We start from the raw sequence: 13,324 nt of genomic DNA, 5'->3' as shown, positions 1-13,324 counted from the left end.
TAAATGCTTCCTCCCCACTCCACTATCATAATCCCAATTATACCTTACAAATCTGGCTAGACCAGAGGATTTACACTGGTATAGATGGGAACTGGAAACAGGGAATCCAGGGTGGATGATCCTTTCAGGATCAGTGGTGAGAGTGGTGATACCAGGAGGATGGAGGGAGGGCGGGTTGGAAAGGTGGAACCGATTACAAGGATCTACATGTGACCTCTTCCCTGGGGGATGGACGACAGAAAAGTGGGTGAAGGGAGACAAAATAATAATTTATAAGTTATCAAGGGTCCATGGGGGAGGGGAGAGCGGAGAGGGAGGGGAAAAATGGGCTGATGCCAGGGGCTTAGGTAGAGAGCAAATATTTTGAGAATGATGAGGGCAATGAATATACAAATGTGCTTGACACGATTGATGTATGTATGGATTGCGATAAGAGTTGTATGAACCCCTAATAAAATGATTTTTTAAAGTGATTTAGCCATTACAAATGTTCTAAAATTGAAAAATAAATCCCTTATGGACATACCTCGAGCGAAAATAAGCGTTGTATATACATCTCCCTAACTCGATAGGAAGTGATCGTTTGATAGGCACCTCCCTCGCTGTGGGCGTGTGTGACCCTGTGTCTTGCCTCTCTCGCCACATCAGTACATCTGTAGGCCTGTGTCCATTTTAAAGGCTGAGTAGTAGTTCATTGTACTCTGGAGCCATTTTTTAAATCCTTTGTTGCTGGATATTTAGGTCATTTCTAATTCAAAGCTATTAGAGTGAGCTAGGCGTCGTGCACATGAGCCTTTCAGATAGACCCGCCGCTGCGGGGTCTGCAGGCTGCTCTCACGTGGGGAAGACAAAACCTCACCTTCTCCCGAGCACTGCTCGGGGCTCCCTTTGTGATGATTCACCTGTTACTTGCTTTTGTGGTTCCCTAATCTCACCCCCCACCCCCACCGTCACAACCGGTGCTTTGTTAGCTGTAGGGTGCACGGCACTAACTTACTCATGCCCTCCCGCATTGAGGATGTGCCGAGCCCAGATTGCTGCTGCAGGTGTACTGACAGTCAGCAGGTTGGGTTTTGGTGCTGAATAGCTAGTGAGAAACCCACCTGGCTGCGTTGCCCTCTCCTGTCCTCACGGGAGTGTTCTAGCACGTATCAAGCTATCACCGAGCCATGGGGAAGGCCGTTGGCTTCATGAAGGAGACTGTAGTTAACATCTATTTTGCAAGACTGTATAGACTATAGCAATATGTTTCCTGGCCCAGGAAACAGCAGTTGTTACGTCCTCACCCTCTAGGGCCTTTTAAATGCTCACAACATTTCAAAACCAAACCAAAGCCATTGCCACCGTGGTACTGATGCCCACTCCTGGCAGCCTGTGTTTTGGCAAAGACCCTTCACCGAGAGCACATAGAAACCGCTGCTTTGGGGCTGATGCAGATTCAAGATGTTGAGATTCTAGATATCCTGGGCTCTGGATGGTACCGGGCTGTCTTAATTGATGCCATTCAGGTGCAGAGAGACAGGTTAGCTGACTATAAAGTCGAGGGACCAAGACGGCGGGTGCCGAATGGGCATCCGGTTGAATATTGAGTGGCGCAGACTTCTTAGAGATGGACTGATGAACTAATTAGTTAACCACTGGCTGTACATCTGTACAGGCCGTTGTTTTTGAATACCTAGTTTTGTTGGCATATACTCCACAGATCTTACAATGTAATCATTCAGTCCTCACCACAATGAATTGCAGAACATCTTCTCGTTGTTGTTAGCTCCCTGTTTCCCCCCATCCCCCCTGCCATGCCTCCAGGCAATTATCAGTCTAGTTCTTGTCTCTATAGACCTGCCTACCCTGGAATTCGTCTACAGAACATCATACAAAGCACGAACAGGAAGATAACAAATAAGCACAAAAAACACCAGCAACAATGACTAGAGAAAACATTGAAAAACCTCAATCAAAAAGAATACAAAATATTACACACCAGTTCAGAATGGGTCAAAGCGGAGCTCAAATGTTAAGGTACTACATTTTCATCTAATTACATCAGCCGTAATCAACTTTACAGTGTTCTCTGTCAGACAGCAAGCCTGTTCACGTTCTTCAACTGTAGTTAGAGGGGCCTCACTGGGCAGGCTTAATCCAGGGAGGGACCCTGCAAATAGACTTGGGGCTTCCGCTGTCATCCACAGCCTTCTGCTAACCAGGTTGTACAGGGCCCTGGTGGTGTTGTCATGAAGTCATTTCCCATGCGTGACAACCGCAAGCATTACAGAGTAGACCTTCCCCATAGGCTTTCTCGACTGTATTTTAATGCAAGCAGACCACCAAGAATTCCTACCCCACCCTCCATACTCACTGTTCGGTGGGTTCAAACTGCCAACCTTCAGGTTCATAAACGGTTCCGCTTTGGGGCTCTGGATATAGTTTCCCATATGAGTTAGACTGCTGTGGTCATCGAGACTGCGGCAGAACAACGTTGATGAGATAGAGAACGTTTATGCGAGGCCAGTGGTTCTGGAATAGCCTTGAATGGACACAGCTGGAGGACTTCTTCGGGGTACTGGTCAAACGCACCGCCGTTGAGTGGATCCTGACTCATAGCAAGCCCACAGCACGGGTGGATCTGCCCTGTGGGTTTCCTGGACTGTTCACTCTACAGAAGTAGAGAGTTTCGTCCTTCTCCTGTGAAGAAGCTGATGAATTTGAACTTGACCTTGTGGTTAGCAGCCCAGTGCACAACCCACTCTACCACTAGGGCCTCTCTCTAGTAAACACTCCCCAAACTCCAAACTCAACTACCATCGAGTCAGTTCTGACCCACAGCTGCCCAAGAAGATAGGTAGGAAAGCCATGGTGGGTGTCTTAGACTGTGACTCGCTACAGGATTAGAAAGCCATCTGCTTCTCCTGTTCTCGAACTGCTGCCCTTACAGTTAGCAGCCTAACAGGTAGCCACTGCACCGCCAGGCGCCAGTGAGCACAGGAAGCCTTACAGCGTCCTCAGGGACCAGATCACACATATCTCTGGCACATCCTTGCTGCCTGCACTGTCATCTTTCCAGCTGAGGTGTAGGTGGGTTTCTTGGCCCAAGTTTAGAGAGACCAGGAGTTTGGGTTTTATGATGATCTCTTAGGGCAACAGAAGATTCCGAAGCATGGCGTATTCTCTGAGCTAGGTTAATGCGGGCGTGGGGCTCCTGGGGATGTTTGGGACTTGGGAAAGCCAGGAGGAGAATCCTGACCCTTAAGGACTTTACAGATCATTCAGTTACGGGTTTGGTTGGTTTTTTTCATTTCTTTTTCTCTTTCTCATTCTGGTAAAAAATATATGAGCGGGGCTTCCAAAAATCCATGGAAAATTTTCATGATCAGTTCATTTTTCCATGAACTTTCCAAAGCTCCCTGGTATACAGCAAAACATATACAACATTTCCATTCTAATCTTTTTCACATGTATAATTCAGTGTGATTAATTTTATCTGCCATATTGTACAGTGGTTAAAGGAGTATAAATTATTTTAGGGTTCCCTATTGAAAATCTTAGAGTTATGGTGGACTGTTTACCCAGAGAAAACTGAATTCTTGTGAATGAACTCAGAATTCTCCCTGCCATCCTGAGGAGGTGGCAGATTCCCCGAGGTAAGTGCGGGGGGCGTGGTCCCATCCCTGATGGCCGTAAGGGCCACGTGGCCTGGTCGAGGCATTGTCCTAAAGAAGCATTTTCCTTCTTGCAGCACTGGCTGGATCATTCCAAACCCATCAAAAAGCAGATGAAAAGTAAGTAAGAGGCATTAAGCCTACTCATTTATTTCTCTTCTCTGTTCGTAAATCCTTTGCCAATGTTTTGAGGTGTTATGTTTCCATTAGAACCTGGAAGCGTTTTAAAATAGATCCCATTTTAATTGGATGGTTATTAATCTAAGGCTAGCCAAAAGTTGGCATTTAAAATTTGAATAAGAGTTTTTTGTAGATACTGAAAAAGAGAGTATGCTCTCATTTGAAATCAGATGGCCTTGCCAATGAGAACTAATTGCTATACTATTGAGAAGCACAGTTTTACACCTAGTCCCTTTCCAATGAGTTACAAAGTACAGTTGAGAGATGGTAGTGCAGAGACATCACGGACTGCACTGTATCATATCCTTAAAGATAGACAGATGGATGATAGGTGTAGGCATATGCACCCTTATGTGTACTTTGTACACATGTATGTATGTGTAAGTATGTTCGTATACATCTACTGCTGCCCTGAATCCGGTTCAGCTTAGTGGCCCTCTCATGCGGAGGTGCACGGCTTTCTAGGGTTTCCAGGTCTTTAAATCTCTGGGGAGCGGACCGCCTCCTCCCCCCTCAGAGCAGCGGGGAGGTTCTAGCTGTTGACTGTGTAACCGAGTGCTCCCCAAGCCTCGATAACGTGTTAGCTTTTGCACACTCCCAATACAGCAGGGAATGCCTGGTCAGTTTAACATGTTTTTCCTTTTGTCCATCCTGTGATCTTCAAAACCGGGGGATTAAAAACACCATCGTCAACCTTCCATCTCCACACGTTTAGTCGGACCCGCTTATGCTTTGCACTTTCGAGTTAAATACTATTCTTCAGAACCGAACAACCTTCGGGAAGAGTTTACAAGGTAGGACACGCTGCAGAAGAAGACCCCACCAACAGCCTGGGTCTCCTTACAAAGTACGGGTCTTCTAGCTTGTGGGATTGCTTCCCCTTCCACCTGCTGCCTTTGCACTTGTTCACAAGTAAATGCTCACTTCGTGCGCGTCTGTACTCTGCTGACAACCCCCAGCTTGATTTGACCTCTGTTTCCTAGTGAGTAGAAACCATAAGATTTCTTTCCATATCTTCTGTTTTCTTGGGCTTCGGGCTGCTCCTTCTGGGGCACTCTTTCGTTTTCTTGTCTCGGCTACGAAAAGGGGCAGGTAGCCGCTGCCAGAGTGGCTCTCCCCCCGTGTCCAGAATTGCCATCTGACTTTTCTGAGCGATGGAAAAAGAAGTATTCCCTTGTTGGCAGGCCCCTGTTTACAATAACTGTGTTCGTGGCAGCACAGTGGTTAGACTAGCGCTGGTTTCTTTCCCCTCCGGGCGAGCTTCCTGCCCGGCTGAATTGCCTTTCACATCCGCCCGCCTCTGTACTTCAGAAACAGCAAAAGCGGCTGGCCGGCCCACGGTGATGGCCACGAGCATGGAGATGAATGTGTAAAATATAATTTATTACAGCTGCCTCAGTTCTGCTAGCCTGCAGTGGCTAGCCTTTCTGGTAGAATCTGAGTGCTCAGGGCGAATCAGAATCGTGTCCTCCTGATATGTGTACACCAATAATATGGTACCCCGAATTGCAGAAGCTCAGCTCAGTAGTGTGATAAAGCACCTGTTGGGAATCAGGAACATTCTACAATATGGTAGATCTTTCAGCTGCTCCCTCCTCTTATTTCTGGGTCACCAGTATTCTCCGTGATTCAGTCCACAGAGAATGGTAGTCTGCTATTGGTTTTGGTGTTCAAACAAATGAAATTAGCTAGTGTACCTCTTCAGAGTCCTTTAGGCTGCTCGTGATTGTCATCAAAGCCAGTGAGTGGTCCTTACCCAGGGTTGTGTGCAGCAGAGCACCTGGGGAGCTCTTGAGCAGTGCAGACACCTGAGGACCTCTCTCACATGTGAGATTCTGATTCCTTACATGTGGAGGGGAGCGCTCTGTGGGTAGCCTCAATATTTACAAAGCAGGGCAAGTGGTTCTGATGCCCACATCCTGCTGGTAGAAAAAAAATCACTTATGGAAGCCACGACATTTATTTTTTACCTCCGTGAAACCGACTCGCATCATCTGCCCTTTCCTTGTCCCTGTAACTGATTGCTGTCCGGTTCCCAGAGTCGTTTTGTTGTTTCATGTGTGTCTGCAGCATGCTTGTTTGGGAGTTTTAAAACAGACTGCAGTTATGCTGCAGCAGGCAAATAGCCTCCCGGTGGCGAGCTGGAGTGGGCTGCAGCCTTTGTGGAATCGGCTGGCGGAGCTGCTGGAGAGCCGGGTCTGCGCGTGCCTGTGTGCCAAGTCTGTGTGTCCTGCCTGGTTCTCTTCTCGAGCCTCCCAGGGGTGGGGGTGGGGCTGTGCAGTGTTCCATGCTCATACAAGTATCTTGCAAATTCCATACATGCCCTCACCTTCCCAGCTGGGGTCTGGGATGCCTTCCTGCAGCCGCAGGGGGAGATGCTTCCACCAAAGGCCTCATTTGAGTCGGACGCCCTTTTCACAATGCAGAGCCCTGGGCTGTGTTGGGGGCTGCGGGTGGGAGGGCAAGCTTGGGGATTGGCAGCGAGCGGCTGGGCAAGAGTTACCCTCTATTGACTTTTGTATATGTTTGTCAGGTACCTGTTTGTTTTACAACTCAGGCATGACATTCTTTCAGGAAAGTAAGTATGTTTTTGTTCTAACTCTCAATCCAGGGTAGCTCAGTGTATATTTCAAAATAATTCAACTGTTTCCACTCGCTTACCCTTGTTGTTCCCTTTTCAAAATTAAAAAGAAAAAATGCACCACGCATTGTAAAGTGAGTCTAATACTTGTATCACTGTCACCGTTAACCCGTTTTAAATGATTACTCTGTGGCTTGAAGCATTTCCAAGAACATTTGATATCTTCAGTGGTGGGCATTTGGGGATCAGGCTCTCCTCAGTCACATCACTGCCCCATTCATAATGGCTTTTATTGTTATTTGCAAGCAAGATACGTATTAATATGTATACACTTACAAGTCTTTGGAACGACACAAAGTCTCATTCATCACCGCGTGCATTAAGTGCTACATAGAGGCTATGCTCTGATTCTGATAGAAAGAGGTTGAGCCACTCCTCGTATTTCCTGTTCCCTCTTAAAGATGGTTTTCAAATGCTAGGTCTCTGGCTCCAGAATCTAGTGATTGCTGGGCATGAGGACAATTGGCACTGAGCTGGTTGGTTCCACAAGCCAGATTAATTTGCTTTAAAGCTAGGAGATGTCAGCAGCCATAGAGTTTACGATTGTGTCATTTTTCCACATATGTAGTGAAAATTTCCTGTCTCGTGAAAAACCAGGGGCATATTGAGTCTAAATGATCCATACCTGCTGTCGCCAAGAATGCAGGCGTGCATCTTATTTTTAATATCACTGGAAGGAAATTTAAAATGTAATTGCAGAATCTGCAGGCTCTCAGTAGACCAAGCCATAAAAATTTCAGTGCACTGTCCCTGTGAAACAAGTAGATTGTACAGTGTATACATTGGCCTTCTGCAGCCATGCAGTAGAGATCATTGGTTGGTGCGTGTGTTTGGCATGTGTCTGCCTGTGTGTTTCTCTCTTCATCCTGCGCTCTTCATACCAAAGGCCTCTCAACTTGAGGAATTGCCTTCCAGTTGGAAAAATAATAATGGCAACACCCGGCATTTGTACAGTACTTTACAACTTACATGCACTCCAGCCCGGTTTGCGGAACGGAATGGGGTTCCAGCCCAGCACTGCCTCCTGCCAGCTGGATGACTTGGGGCCTGACACCATAACACTTGGATCCTCACCTGCAAAAGAGAGACAGGTGCCCTGGCAACACCTAAGCTTGGGGTTGACCGACTCAGAAGCATTGACCAACCTGGATAATATTCAGGGGAAAGGTCGGGAAAACTATGACGTGCCATGCCAGTGCATGCCATTCTTATTTTTCTACCTGGATTACAGTGAGTAGTAATGAATTCACCGGTGTGTGGAAATGCCCCACCCCACCCCACCCCCACAAGGCAGTGCCTCAGTTTCACTGTTAGAAGGCTTGAGTGTACCCCGCTGTCCCGGAAGTGCTAACCGTGTCACCTGTGTATTTCTTTTTCACATGATGACTTTGTTCCAAGGCACCCCGGAGAAGCACTTGTACCCTAACAAGATAAAATAATTAGAAATGAGTTTAAAAACAATACAGCACCTTGAGAGTCTAGACCTGCTGCCCAGTCGAGGCTAACGGACTCCCTGAGCTTGCAGACTTAATAACACTCTTTCAGTCTTGAGCCCCATTGGTTCACTGAGGCCATCTTTTAGCGAAATAAACAGATTGGCTCATAAGATAAGCAGTATCATTAGTGATTTTTTGCTGCTTTAAAAACAAAACCCTCATTTTTAAAAACGCACGAGACCCTTTGGGCAGCACTCATTCCGAAGCAAAGGCGAGAGGGTCGCAGGGCAGGGAACCAGATGACCGGACATGGAGCTGAGGAACACCCTGGCGGCCAGCGTCACTAGGCACATTGTGTCAAACCTCACCAATCATGCTCAGCTTTCATTGCAAACGCTGCAATGCGTTCATTTAAAATAATAATATATGACAAAGGAGCGGGCTTTTCGTTCTGTTTCCCAAACTCCCCAGTCTTGCCAAGTCAGTAAAATTGAAAGTTTGATAGTGACTTGACCTGCGTCGGGTTATTTTGACACTTGGTGAGGTCTAGCTTTGGGACAGGTGTCGTTTCAGTCAGATTCCGGACCTTCTTTGCTATGGACAGCAAAAAGACCAACCGCACAGATGAACAAATTTCATCAAAGCACTGCCGCCTTTTACAAAATGATTTTAATGAAAATCTGTATGTTACTTAAGTACATATTGAGATTTAATTTTTTTTCTTTTCTCTCCCAAGATTGAAATGTCCATATGAAACAGCTGTGGAATTAGCTGCTCTCTGTCTACAAGGTACATTATTCCTTAGTAGTAATTAGGGTGTTGATGTTATTGCTTTTCATTTCTACAAATGGGTGTCTACAGTGCAGTCGGCATTAAGCTTTCCTTCAGGGACATCATTGAGTATGATGCTATCTCTTTTTCCAGGGGGGAGGACTGTAGGAGTAGAGATGTACAGGGAGGCATGGAAGAGAGCAAGACTCATGGTGGAACGAGTAGCTTAAAATGAACAAAGGCATCGAGGCGCACAACAGAAAGAAAGGGCAGAGGGGCACCAGCAGCTTAGCGCTGTTGGCAGGAGAAGTTCAGTTCAAGAAGCCAGGGAGGTAGGTGACCTTGGACACCATCTAAAGAGCATTAATCACCTGCTAGCAAGTGGGTGCCTTAGAAAACTCTCAGGGGAAGGCCCGCCTGTTCAAAGATGCATTTGAGAACATTCACGCTGCCTGTGACGGAGAGGAGGGAATGGAGCAGGACTCAGACTGGGAAATGTGACAGGAATAGGGAAGGGGTGAGGCTGGGCTTGGGCAGGAGGTGCAGGAATTCAGAAAGAAAGCAAACTATTGGAAGTCAAGGGAGGAGAACTTAGATTTTGAGAGAGGAATCTGGAACGACTCACCAGGAGTGGGTGGCGGCAACAGCCAATGCTTGGGAGAGTAGGTTCAAGGGGAAGAGGGAGCCTGTTTGGGCCTGGAGCCTGGGAAGGATCAGCAGTCGCTTGGAGAGCTGTGTCTTTCTCCTGCAGAGAGGTCAGATCAGGCCTGGAGGGACCCTCAGCATGTGGGTGGAGAGGGCGTTAGGGTTTGCCGGTGGTGGTGTCAACGTTGGCGGTTCCCGCTAAATGACATCTCGGAGGATTTTCTTTAAACCTGTGCGAGGAAGCCTTGCTGAAGTTTGTAGTGGTGATGAGAGAGCATGCCCGCGTGCAGGCACATAAGGAATTCCGCAGGATGGCAGGCAGACACGTGTTGTGCAGGCACTTACCAATCTGCTCCGTGAGCAATTCGGAAGTCTTCATTCACAGTTCATAATTGTGTATTCACACCCTCATAAGGTGTGCATTTTACCAAGTCTCAAAAGTAGGTCTGGGGAGGTCTTCCACACGACAGAACCGACACTCAGTCCTGTCCAGATGCCAGGGCCACACCACAGCACACAGCCCAGGGACGGAAGGAACCCGGGACCCCCATGCGCAGGCGGCCCGAGCTGCCGTCTGCCAACTCTTAGTGGAGTCCTCAAAATGTAATCCTGATCATAGTCACATAGGTGTGGTTTGGTTTTTTATGCTTGGAATTTTTGAGAAATGCATTTCTATGTTGACTCATAAGGACGGCCCATTACCTGCCGTTTTCATGCTTATGACCTAATAGGGGCTTGGTGTGTCGTTGGTGCTCAGTAAGTACACAGTGAGTTGAATGAATACCGTTGGAGAGACAGCCCCCCCACACACACACTCACTCACTCACACACACACTCACACACACTCACTCACATTCACACACACACACTCACACACACACACACACTCACATAGACTTGCACAGACTTGAGAGAAGGGAAAGTAGAGGTGTTGGTCATGGGAGGTGGGATCTGTGGCCATCTCACCAACTACAATGCTGAATGCTTCCCATCCATGTCTCCCTGAGACTCGCGGCCCCTGGGGTGTCAGGCATCTGTGCAGCTATGAGGGCGTGGCCTTGGTCTCTGCACTTCTGCCCGAGCCTTTAGCCTGGTAAAGATTTTGTTGCTGAATTATCAAGTGTCCTTCATCCCCGCTTGGGTGTCTGAGTCACTGGGAGGTCTTCCATCAGGCCTGGTGGTCCCGCAGTTTAATGGACTAAAAGCGTCCGTGTCAGACCCAGCAGGCACCTGGAAAGTGGTTCCTTCCTGAGGTCGCTGGAGCAGTGCTGTAAGCTTGTGTGGCGCCCTCAATGATTTCAGGTCGAGGCACCCATGCTTTCAATGCCACACCCCCCTCACAGGGGCGCCGTACCCTCAACCTCCCCGTGTCCTCGGGCATCCCCATACTTTAGTACAACCATTTGCCTGACCCGAGAGGACAGGCAGACAAGACCGAGGTTAGCTCTCTGTGGGCCTTTCTTGGAGAATTGCCCATTCAAACGGCAACTACGAATTCTAGTAGTTCAAGGACACCCTTGTTAGATACACACAGAAAGACTTAGACACGCAACTGGGAAGCTCCCATTACACTGCCCCGCCGTGTCCCACTCCACACATGTACCCTCAGTAATGCTGTATAGCATGCCTTCCGGTTCAGCCATAACCAAGCCAGCTGGCCTCTGCCTCTAAGGACTGATAGGCCACCTGCACGGCTTGTCAACCTCAAAAGGTGGTGCCCCCAGCGAGGCTCAGGTCGGGAAGACACCTCTTGCTCTGCTTGCCTTGCGTTATTGGCACCTTGGGAGTTGTGTGATGCGCAGCCTGCTCTTTGGGAACTAAATTTATAGTATGTTTGAAAACTAGCCATGGAGGAAGATCAAGAGAAGAAAATGGAAGAGGGAGAGGGAGAATAGGACATTTACGCTTGCTCAGCCCTGCTCCCGATTGAACTTCATAACACTTGTCTGTTACGACTATGGCACTAGAGGCCCAGAGAGGTTGAGGTGACTTGCCTTGGGTCACACACAGTCGGTGGTAAGGTTGGGTTTAAGCTCTACTGGGTCTGAGCTCTTTCCGTCATGCTCTGCAGCCTCCCTGTTGTGGAAGCGGGGGGAACAGCCCAAGACCAGCAGGTTCCTGGAAGGCAGGCCCTGCTCTCTCACACACGGTGTACCGGGCATCACTCAGGCCTGTTGTCACGCAGCCACGTTGAGAAGGGACGCCAAGCCCCTGGCCTGGTCTGAACCTGGCAGAAGAGCTTTGTCACTGTCTGACGTTTTGCTCCCGTCGCATGATGCTATCAGCAGTGCCGTGCGTCCAGCCTCCTCCTCCGCTGCCTTGGTTAGTCTGTGGGGCAGGCGAAGGGTGGCTCACATGAAGAGAGCCTAAACTCAGACTGGCCTGTGCCAGCCTGCCCGCCCCTTGGAGGGTGGCTGTTGGACAGAGGTTAGGCATGGCGTCACCTTGGGAGCCCAGTCCTCACATACCTACATCGGGTGAACTCTTTTCTTTTTCCAGAACGAGCCTTCATTTGGGGCTTTTCACAAGGGCCACCCAGCTGTGCACCCTGGCCCAGACCACACTGGGGCATGGTCTTAGGAGTGCAGTCCTGTTCTGACTGCACCCTGAGGTGCAAGCAAGCGGCTGTGGCTTGGGGGGGGGGGGTGGCCCACTCAGCCCTGGACACTGCCTGATCCAGCCTCTCACGGCCCTCTGAGTTTGGTGCTGTCACCTGTCTGGGACGTTTAATCTTCTCTTGTACACCGCGCTGCCTGGTCGCTGGTGGGATTGGCGTGTTACGCAGGGTGTCGCAGCTGTTTGAGCATTGCCTGGGCACACATTAGAAACGCGGCACCCAGGCTTCACTCCAGACTTGGGGAATCCCAAACTTGGGTAGGAGGGGGTTCAGGGGTCAGGGAGAAGCTCCCGGTGATACTGATGCATACCCAAGTTTGAAAATCACCGTTATAGATCCGTCTTTCTCCAACTGTAATGTGGGTGCCAGTCTCCTGGCCACCTTGGTAGAGGCAGTTCTGGTTCTGTCAGGTCTGGGCTGCGGCCTGAGGCTCGGCACGCTTCCAGGTGGTGTGGACGCTGTTGGTCTGTGGACCACAGTTTGAGGAACAGAGCATCAGGTGGGCGATTTCTTAAGGAGGTGGTGCTGCGGTGAAGTGCTCGGCCGCTAACCAAAAGGTGTGAGCCTACCACCTGCTCCTCGGGAGAAAGAGGAGCCCGTGTTTGGTTCAGATAGCAGCCCTGCGAACCCCGAACCCCGTGGGGGCAGCTCTTCTCTGTCCTTTTGGGTCTCTTCTGTGGGCCACTGGGCAGGAGCAAGGGCTACGCAGTACAGTTTGGGTTTGGTGCTGGTTTGGCTCACGTGACTGCTCGGCTCCCTCTCGGTTCTGCCTCAGCTGCTGCAGTGGCTCCTGCGGCACTCTCCTCCCCCCCCTTCCCCCCTCCTCCTTACTCCCCCTCCTCCTCTCGCTCCCCCCCATCCCCTCCCTCCCCCTCCTCCTTCTCCTCCTCTTTCTCCTCCCTCCCCCTCCTTCTCCCTCCCCCTCCTCCCCTTGCTCCCCCTCCTCCCCTTGCTCCCCCCCTCGCTCTCCCTCCTCCTCCTCCTCCTCCTCCTCCTCCTCGCTCCCCCTCCTCCCCTCGCTCTCCCTCCTCCCCTCGCTCCCCCTCCCCTCGCTCCCCCTCCTCCTCGCTCAGTGTGTATCCACTCCTTGATTGGTCCTCCAGCACCTCGAGCCCTGAAGTGCTGCTCTGACTTAAAGAGAGCCTTGTTCATGGGGGATGCTTCTGGGCAGGTCTTCATTGCCAGTTATTGCCAATGCAGGGCTCCACCACTTCCCGGGGAAAATGTGTAATGGGCGCCTCGCAGGGTAGGAGAAGCAGGGTGGGGGGGTGGGGGGAAGCAGTAATGACCAAGCTGCCGGTGTATGGCCCCACGGAGAGGACTTTGCAGGGCGTCTGGGGGGATTTGGCATGTGCGCACGGCCGCTCAGCCGGAGCAG

The 13,324-nt window shown here is 49.8% G+C and overlaps 1 protein-coding gene across 3 annotated transcripts in view; it reads left to right on the top strand.

Moving 5' to 3' along the window:
* Positions 1 to 13,324, top strand: part of EPB41L4B (erythrocyte membrane protein band 4.1 like 4B) — a 155,024-nt gene that overhangs the window by 53,976 nt on the left and 87,724 nt on the right. For all 3 annotated transcript variants that reach the window (XM_075559012.1, XM_075559013.1, XM_075559014.1), the window contains exons 3-6: positions 3,734 to 3,776; positions 4,552 to 4,630; positions 6,370 to 6,414; positions 8,650 to 8,702. In XM_075559012.1, the coding sequence (XP_075415127.1) occupies positions 3,734 to 3,776; positions 4,552 to 4,630; positions 6,370 to 6,414; positions 8,650 to 8,702 (220 nt within the window). The remainder of the gene's footprint in view (positions 1 to 3,733; positions 3,777 to 4,551; positions 4,631 to 6,369; positions 6,415 to 8,649; positions 8,703 to 13,324) is intronic.

Source organism: Tenrec ecaudatus, chromosome 10, assembly GCF_050624435.1.
Source record: "Tenrec ecaudatus isolate mTenEca1 chromosome 10, mTenEca1.hap1, whole genome shotgun sequence".
Lineage (NCBI taxonomy): Eukaryota > Metazoa > Chordata > Mammalia > Afrosoricida > Tenrecidae > Tenrec > Tenrec ecaudatus.
Note: the sequence above shows the minus strand (reverse complement) of the source record. Positions and strands in the feature narration are given on the sequence as shown.